The sequence below is a fragment of the Gekko japonicus genome, unplaced genomic scaffold (assembly GCF_001447785.1).
Source record: "Gekko japonicus isolate JY-2015 unplaced genomic scaffold, Gekko_japonicus_V1.1 scaffold1592, whole genome shotgun sequence".
NCBI classification, from domain to species: Eukaryota; Metazoa; Chordata; class Lepidosauria; order Squamata; family Gekkonidae; genus Gekko; species Gekko japonicus.
This window is the reverse complement of record NW_015175406.1, coordinates 350,169-359,877: the sequence shown is the minus strand read 5'-3', so window position 1 is coordinate 359,877 and position 9,709 is coordinate 350,169. Positions and strand designations below refer to the sequence as shown.

The 9,709-nt window shown below is 48.2% G+C and overlaps 1 protein-coding gene across 1 annotated transcript in view; it reads right to left on the bottom strand.

Annotated features, from left to right (window-relative positions):
- The window catches only part of LOC107122610, a 49,095-nt gene that overhangs the window by 12,878 nt on the left and 26,508 nt on the right, over positions 1-9,709 (bottom strand). Inside the window, exons 7-9 of the mRNA XM_015425722.1 lie at positions 8,820-8,940; positions 4,151-5,034; positions 494-583 (exon numbers count right to left, since the gene is read on the bottom strand). Of these exons, the coding sequence (XP_015281208.1) occupies positions 494-583; positions 4,151-5,034; positions 8,820-8,940 (1,095 nt within the window). The remainder of the gene's footprint in view (positions 1-493; positions 584-4,150; positions 5,035-8,819; positions 8,941-9,709) is intronic.

Below are 9,709 nucleotides of genomic sequence, written 5' to 3'. Positions count from 1 at the left end.
CACATGCAACAAGCCCCACCCCCTGCTCCCAGCAACCCTCAGTCAGAGCAAGAAGCAGCCAGGTAAGTTGCAGAGCTCCCTCTGGCCCCCCGGTCCAAAACAGTCCAGTGACACCTTTAAGACTGAGTTTTATTCAGGTACAAGCTCTCCCTCCTCTGCAAGGACAGGCCGCCCGCCCCCCCCCCCCCCCATAGGTAGCAATCCAAAATGGTCCAGTGGGTGTTGCCTTCTGACACACTTCTGGTGATGTCAGGGGGTGTGGCATATGCAAATGAGTTATGCTAATAAGCTCCTGCACCTCTTTTTCTAGAAATGACCCCTGACCACAGCCAATTGTGTATCTGTTGTCCAAAGCAATGTATTAAAGACAAATTTCAAAAGGAATATCAAGAATGCACTTTGATTGCTTTATTTATAAATGATAGATTCCTCGATGAGATCAGACTACATTGCTCTTCCCGTAATATCTTCTTCAGGCTGGTTGCCAACTGACCGGTAGAACGTACCGCCTGGCCTGCTGTTGTGCTTCTAAGAGGTGTTCAATGTACAGAAACGAGCAGGCTAAACTTTCCAGGGCATCCAGCTAGAAACATTCAGGGAGAGAGCTGTGGGAGAGCATCCACTTTGCATGCCAAAATCCAGGGTTCAATCCCCAGCAAAATGGAACCTCCATGAGCAGAGGCAGTATACCTTTGCTGGGAGGGCAACTACAAGGGGAAGCTTTGGCCTGTTTTTCAGCTTTCCCAGCGGCATCCGGTTGGCCATTGTGGGAATCAGGATGCTGGACTAGATGGCCTGATCCATCCCACAGTGTTCTTTCGATGGTACAAGTGGCCAGGAGTCTGGGATTCAGCTTGCTTGGAAGGGCTTGCTCTGAATTGGGTCCACAGTTGGGGGATTTTATTACATCCAGCTGTGCAAACATTGTCTGGACTGGGACACCGGCTGAGAGTTATTCCTAAAGCAGATTATTGTATTCACAAGGACATATGGAAGTCACTTTATACATATACTGCATCCAACCATCGGGCTCTCAAGGTCAGTGTTGTCTTATAGCTAGAGTTGCCAACAGCCTGGAGAAAAAGTGTGCTGCTCCTTTAATGGAGGCCTTAGGGTCTGTTGGTTGTCAGGCGCTGTTACTTACCTTGGTTTCATGTAAAGCTTCATCTGCCCAGGTCCACACATTAAACCACTCTTAAAGGGACAGGACATTTTTTCTGTAGATGGTTGGCAACTCTACGAGTAATTATTCTCTAGGGTTTTAGGAGAATGGATTTCATACTACCTGATCCTTTATTTAACTGGAGGTGCCAGGGATTGAACCTGAGACCTTCTGCATACAAGGCAGATGCATACAAGGCACTGAGCCATGGCCCCATTCCAGCATGGGCAGAAACTCCGGCTAGTTCAGAATACAAGCGTCTGGCTGTTAACCTGTATGGATAGGAAGGACCATACCGTACGAACATAAGAGAAGCCATGTTGGATCAGTCCAATGGCCCATCCATTCCAACACTCTGTGTCACCCAGGGGCCATCAGGAGGTCCACCAGCAGGGCCAGAGCTCCAAAAGCCCTCCCACTGTTGCCCCCCCCAAGCAGTATTTTGTCTGCCCTTAAAAATCTTCACAACTAGCTTATTTATGAGTACAATCAAAGCTGGGGGCCAGGTGTGTGTGGGGGGGCGATTCACACAATACAAAGTCCCTTTTGCTACTATGAGAGCTTCATGTCGGATGTGTGAAGTCCATTCTCACAGACACATGGGGACTTTGTATCGTGTGAATCGGCCCTGAAGGAGCACCCATTCCCTTGCCTGCCCAAGATCCTCCTTGGAGACCCAAGTCCAAGTGCCTACATGGTAATGTGGTTACCCTTAAGAGTGAGTGGTTCCTCATTACAGAACTGCCTTCCTCAGTTTGGTGTAGTGGTTAAGTGCGCGGACTCTAATCTGGGAGAACTGGGTTTGATTCCCCACTCCTCCTCCACTTGCAGCTGTTGGATGAACTTTCTCTTCTTCTCCTTCATCCACCTGTTTGGCACTGACCTGGCTATTATCTATCACCTTTGTATCTTTGGAACAGCATTAGGGTTGCTATCCCCCTGATGGGGGTGAGGTTTTCCCCGCTTTCAGGGGGCCCAATCCACCGCCACTCAGCTGGCTGGTGGGGGGAAGCCCACCCCCGAGCAATCCATCTGTGCCGATGTGCCTGGTGCGATCACGTCACCCGGATGTGATGTCATCACGCAGGGCACATTGCAGGGGGGGGGCACTCCAGCATTTGAGAAAAAAACTATGGTAACAACCACCTGTTGAGGTAGGTTCGACAGGCCCAAAGTCACCCAGCAAGCTTCATGGCAGAGCAGACTTTTCCTAGTCCTAATCTGACCCTCCAATTGAGGAGTAGGCAAGCAAGCTGTCCACTGGCCGTTACTTCACTTACAGCATGAGCCCCTGAGGTGTTAGCTGCACTGCTGAGTTTGGCTTGCTCCCAGAATGCTTAGCGGCCAGGTGTAGTCCTCCTCCTACTCAGCCACCCACATTAGGCACCCTTGTGGTATGCATGCACACTAGCAACAAACAAAGTCCACCTGAGGGTCCTCCAGACCCACAGGTCTGAAGACTTTAGGGTTGCCTGGTCCCCCTGGCCATCGACGGGGGATGGGAGGGATAGGGCTCCCAGATCCAGGTTGGGAAACTCCTGGAGCAGCTGCTCACAGACAAAGCGTCCATTATTCTTTTTTACTTAAAACATTTATACCCTGCTTTTCTTTGTGGTTCAAAGCAGCTTACAATAATATTCTAAAAACACTTTCCATTAAAACCAGAATAAAATAACAAATCCCAAATCTCTCTTCCCTAATCCCCTAGTAAATACCAATCCAAGTTCCACCTGTTCACATTGTACTGTCAAATTGCATTGAGTGGGGCCCCCACAAACACACTTCTAGGAACTAGGGAGAGGAAGAAACAACCTTTTTACCTTCACTTTCTCCAAACCAACCATAATTTTCACAAAATTATATCTGCTCGTTTTTTTCCTAAACCAGAAAGCCCAGTCACTTCAGATTTTCTATATACCCCTGGTTTACAAGATTGTTATTTTTAAGGCTATACTGACAAACTGAACAGCTAACATAATTCATGTTGTTGTACAGTCGCACGGTCGAGTCCGACTCTTCGCAACCCCATGGACCACATCACGCCAGGCCCTCCTGTCTTCCGCCGTCCTCTGAAGTTGACTCAATTTCATGTTCGTTGCATCTATGACACTGTCTAACCATCTCATCCTTTGCCGTCCCCTTCTTCTTTGACCTTCAATCTTTCCCAGCCTCAGGGTCTTCTCCAGTGAGGGCTCCCTTAGCATTGGCTTAAGTGCTCTTTGGAAGTAGAATATGTTTTACACAGACAGACACACACACACACAAAGATTTTATATGGAATAATTTATTTAAAAGAAAAACTCAAATCAAATGAAGGTAACACAGCATTTCCCTTGACACAATGGGACACGGCTTCTCTGTTTGCCATGGAGTTGTCAAATTAAGTTGCAAAACAGATAAATCACCTGAACTCTGGTATGGTAAAGAGGTATTCTGTCGCACAAACCATACCTACTTTGATATCTCTAATTACTAGGAAGCTGTATTTTATACATCTCCTTAGCGGGGGTGGTGGGAAAACTTTGATTAAGGATAATGTGCAGCCAACTCACGGTGACCCCTCATGGGGTTTCCAAGGCAAGAGATGGACAAAGGTTTTCCGCGGCCCGCCTCTGCGTAGCAACCATAGACTTCCTTGGTGGCCTCCCATCTAAGTCCTAGCCAGGGCCAACCCTGCTTAGCTTCCGAGATCTGACGAGATTGGACCAGCTAGGTCATGTCAAAGGTAATTATAAAGAATTCAGCACACTCAGATCCCTGCCCATCTATGAACGTATTAGACAACCAGACTTTTAAGGGCCCAGGTCTCTCACCTGGGCTTGAGTACTGTCATCATCCACCAATCAGGGGCTGATTGTGCTACTAGGAGCAACCAGGTCTCATGGTCTGGACCTGACACACTGAAGGACACCTGTTGCCACCACCTGTGCTTCTGCCAGCCAGGTCCAAACCACCACCACCCCCAGCAAGGTTGCCAGGCCTGTATTAAACGGTTCTTTTGACTCCCATGTGAGTTTTCTCATGCGAACGAAGGCCCGCCTTCTGACTGAACCTCTTCGTGCAATGGGTGCATTTGTACGGTTTCTCGCCCGTGTGAATCCGCATGTGGGTCACGAGGTTGCCCTTCTGATTGAAGCTCTTCCCGCACGCCGAGCAAATGTAGGGGTTCTCACCCGTGTGGATTCGCTCATGGATGACCAGCTTCGACCCCTTAGAGAAGCTCTTCCCGCAATGGATGCACATGTACGGGTTCTCTCCCCTGTGCAACCTCTCGTGGATCGTCAGGTAACACTTCCGGTTGAAGCTTCTCCCACAATCCAAGCACCTGTATGGTCTGTCGCCCGTGTGGGTCTTGACGTGTTCCCGGAAGACGGAACCCTGGCCAAAGTTTTTGCCGCAATAACAGCATCGATACAGGGCCTGCACAGCATGGGTTCTCAGGTGTTCCTTACAGCTGGAGACGTGGCTAAAGCTTTTCCCACTGTGGGTGCATTTGAAGACTTTAGTCTCTCCCAGGTGGATTCTCTCATGAATAATGTGGTTCTGTCTGTAATCAAAGCTGTTCCTGACACAAGACAGGTGTGCTTTCTCTTCAATGTGAACATTCTGGGGTTTCATAAGGTCAGAAGATGCATTTTTTACCTCAGAGTAGGAGATTGTTTGCTGTACTTTGGCTTCATTTCCCTCTTTTGCATAGAAAATAGATTCCTCCACATCCCTCTCATGTTGGTTTCCCTGCTCGCTCACAGTCATTCTTTTCGGCTTATTCTGGAAGTTTTCAATTCTTCCTGAAGATGCCATAATTAGTTCTGTTTGTTCAATGCCTTCCTGAGGGAGGGAAACCCCCTCATTCTCCCACTGCTGCCCATTACCTGCAGGAATTTAAATACATTTTATTTAATATATTTATAACCCCCCGCCAATGCCTATGATGACAAACAACAACAAAACAGGACAATTCAATTAAAATAAAACACAGCATAAACATCATAAGAACAAAAGAGAAGCCAGTGCTGGATCAGGCCAATGGCCCATCCAGTCCAACACTCTGTCGCACAGTGACCAAAAATACCAGGTGCCCCATCAGGAGGTCCAGCAGTGCCCCCCCCCAAGCACCAAGAATACAGAGCATCCCTTGCCCCAGACTGAGAGTTCCTATCTATACCTTGTGGCTAATAGCCACTGATGGACCTCTACTCCATATGTTTATCTAATTCCCTCATGAAGCCGCCCATGCTTCTGGCCGCCACCACCTCCTGTGGCAGTGAATTCCATGTGTTAATCACTCTTTGGATGAAGGGATAGAGGGAACCCTTATTAAATCTGCAGATGATACTAAATTGGGAGGGGTAGCAAATACGGTAGAAGACAGGGTCAGGATACAGGATGATCATGACAGGCTAGAAAACTGGGCTCAAACAAATAAATTGAATTTTAATGGAGATAAATGTAAAATTCAGTATCTAGGTAGGAAAAATCAAACGCATAGGATGGGGGAGACTTGGCAATATTATGTGTGAAAAGGATCTAGGGGTCTTAGTAGACCATACATTGTACATGAATAAGCAGAGTGATGCAGTAGCTAAAAAGGCAATCTAATTCCCTCATGAAGCCGCCCATGCTTCTGGCCGCCACCACCTCCTGTGGCAGTGAATTCCATGTGTTAATCACTCTTTGGATGAAGGGATAGAGGGAACCCTTATTAAATCTGCAGATGATACTAAATTGGGAGGGGTAGCAAATACGGTAGAAGACAGGGTCAGGATACAGGATGATCATGACAGGCTAGAAAACTGGGCTCAAACAAATAAATTGAATTTTAATGGAGATAAATGTAAAGTTCAGTATCTAGGTAGGAAAAATCAAACGCATAGGATGGGGGAGACTTGGCAATATTATGTGTGAAAAGGATCTAGGGGTCTTAGTAGACCATACACTGTACATGAATAAGCAGTGTGATGCAGTAGCTAAAAAGGCAAATCCAATTTTGGGCTGTATCAACAGAAGTATAGTGTCCAGATCGTGTGAAGTGATGATACCGCTTTACTCTGTTCTGGTTAGACCTCACCTAGAGTATTGTGTTCAGTTTAAGAAGGATCTAGATAAGCTGGAATGTGTCCAGAGGAGGGCAACAAAGATGGCGAGGGGTCTGGAGACAAAGTTCTATGAGGAAAGGCTGAAGGAGCTGGATATGTTTAGCTTGGAGAAGAGATGACTGAGAGGTGATATGATATCCATCTTCAAGTACTTGAAGGGCTGTCATCTAGAAGATGGTGTGGAGTTGTTTTCTGTTGCCCCAGAAGGTTGAACCAGAACTAATGAGTTGAAATTAAATCAGAAGAGTTTTCAGCTAAATATTAGGAAGAACTTCCTGACAGCTTATACCAGGTGTAATGAAATGGCTGCCAGGCAGAAGTTTATATTAAAATGGCTGCCAATCTGGTAGTTCTTCTGGAGGGGGAAGGTTCTCCATAGGGGACAATGGGGCTGCCATACCTCCCAACCTTCGTTTCCCAGCAGCTTTGAGGAAAAAGTGGGGGAAAGTATGGACCCACCCCAGGGGCAAAACCAGCCAGATAAAGGCTTCTGCCCTCCAGGAAGTTAGTCAGTCGGCCTTCACCTCAGCCTTGGATGAGAGCTTCAAGGGACAGCATACAGGTGGGACTCCTGTTACCTCAGACTCCGTGGGCAATCCAGGCCACTATAAATCATGGTGGAGAGCCAGGAGGGTAGCAGTACTGGTGAACAGTCCTGAGGAGGGCTGGAGTTTCTCTCCAACAACAAGGAGCGGGAAAGCAAATCCTATCCTGAGGCCACAACCTCCAGAGGTAGAGAGGGTGCGTGTAGCGACAGAGGAATTGTGTTTTAATCCTGTTTGTTTTCTGCCTGGTTGTGTTGAATTGCCTGTGTTATTTTCTGTGCCTAACCTTGTATATAGTTTAAATCACGGCTCTTTTTGTAGAAAAAGTCCAGCAGGAACTCATTAGCATAATAGGTCACACCCAACAGCAGAAACTCATTAGCATATTAGGCCACACCCCTGACAGCACAGCTCATTAGCATATTAGTCCACAACCCCATGTTACCAGAAGTGTGGTCATCCAGCCACACCCACCTTTTGCTCCTTATTCTGTTTACCTTGTTTGTTGTCAAAACCCAGGGCCTTTTTTTGTAGCAGGAACTCCTTTGCATGTTAGGCCACCCACCCCTAATGTAGCCAATCCTAATTTTTAGTTTTAAAATGGCTGCCAGTCTGGTAGTCCTCTGGAGAGGGGAGGGTACTCCATAGGGAACAATGGAGCTGCCATACCTCCCTCCCTACATTTCCCAGAAACTAGGGACCCACCCCAGGGGCGGAGCCAGCCAGGTAAAGGCTTCTGCCCATCTAGGGAGGGGTTAGTCAGCCTTTGCCTCAACCTTGGATGAGAGCTTCAAGGGGCAGTGTACAGATGGGACTCCTGTTACCTCAGACTCTGTGGGCAATCCAGGCCACTATAAATCATGGTGGAGAGCCAGGAGGGTAGCAGTACTGGTGAACAGTCCTGAGGAGGGCTGGAGTTTCTCTCCAACAACGAGGAGGAAAGCAAATCCTATCCTGAGGCCACAACTTCCAGAGGTAGAAAAGATGTGTGTAGCGACAGAGGAATTGTGTTTTGATCCTGTTTGTTTTCTGCCTGGTTGTGTTGAATTGCCTGTGTTATTTTCTGTGCCTAGCCTTGTATATAGTTTAAATACACCTTCTTTTTGAGTTATAAGACCTGGTAGTGCCTTGACCACATAGTCCTCCCCGCTCAGCACGTTACCACAGGCAAAGGGAGGCCAGGGAACCCAAACAAGCCCAAATCCAAGGGGTTGCCAATTCTCCAGGGGGCACCCAAACATTGAGGTACCCACTTTCCCAGGTTGGGGAATCAGCCAGAGGGGTCTCACTGTCCCTCTAGGAAGGCAGTGTAAATTCAGTTAGTGGTGGCAGCAACTAAGAAAGGGAAATAGTCCCACCAGACAGGGTGGGCAGGTAAAAACAGGGGCTTGTGAGCCACAGAAGGGATGCTTAGTCTCCCAGGGTTGTGGGCGGGTCCCCATTTCGCCACACCAGGAATAAAACTTTGTCAGTCTAAAAGGTGCTACTGGTCTCAAACGTTGTTCTGCTGCTTCAGACCAACACGGCTACCCCACCTGAATCTATCATCAAGTAAGGTGGTGTTTACCACAGGCAAAGGGAGGCCAGGGAACCCAAACAAGTCCAAATCCAAGGGGTTGCCAATTCTCCAGGGGGCACCCAAACATTGAGGTACCCACTTTCCCAGGTTGGGGAATCAGCCAGAGGGGTCTCACTGTCCCTCTAGGAAGGCAGTGTAAATTCAGTTAGTGGTGGCAGCAACTAAGAAAGGGAAATAGTCCCACCAGACAGGGTGGGCAGGTAAAAACAGGGGCCGCTTGTGAGCCACAGAAGGGCTGCTTAGTCTCCTAGGGCTGTGGGCGGGTCCCCGTTTCGCCACACCAGGAATAAAACTTTGTCAGTCTAAAAGGTGCTACTGGTCTCAAACGTTGTTCTGCTGCTTCAGACCAACACGGCTACCCCACCTGAATCTATCATCAAGTAAGGTGGTGTTAGCCAGCCTCCCCTGTGTCCCAGAATCACAGACCCCTTACTTACCTGGCAAGGTCACCTCTTCACTGTACTTCTGCTTGGCTTCCCTGCCAGTCCAGGCATCCGGCAGCCGAACCTGGCCTGCCTCGGAAGAGTCTGCCACTGCCTCCGCCAATGGAACCAAAACCTAGAAGAGCAGGAAGGGAAACAAAATCACTCAGACAGAGAGAGGCATTGCAGTGCTACAACTGAGGGCCACGTTTTGCCTCAGTATTCCTAACCCTTGTCAACTGACCCCTGACACACACATACATACTCTGTGTAGGACAGAAACAAAAGGTGAGGTATTATTCTCATCCGGATTAGGTCTCAGAAAGAAAGCCAGTGTGTTTTAGTGGATAAGAATCCAGGAGTTGTACTCTGAGAGGGTTTTGGCCTTGTCACTAAGGTCTGGTTCACACATGGAAGAGAATTAGTGCTACTTCACACAGCGAATGATTAAAATGTGGAACGGGCTGCCAGAGGATGTTGTGACGGCCACAGGGATAAACTTTAAAAGGGGATCAGATAGATTCATGGAGGAGAAGTCTATCAGTGGCTACTATCTGTGGTGACTGAGGGGAACCACTGCATTCAGAGCACTAATCTTCTGGACCCCAGAGCCGGGAGGCAACCTTAGGGGAAAGCCCTGTTGTTGGCCTTCCAGAGGGACTGGTTGGCCACTGTGTGGGACAGGATGCTAGAGTGGATGGACCATTGGTCTGATCCAGCAGGGCTCTTCTGATGTTCTTAAGAGTTTTGTCTGAAGGAGGGCAAAAGGTCCCAGGGCTGATCCCCGGCATCTCCAGCTATCAGTCAGAGGAGACAACCTGAACCTGAAGGCCCAAAGGTCTGATTCAGTGAAGGGCCGCTTCCCATATTCATGTGTGTAAATGAGATAGTAGTAGAAAAGGACC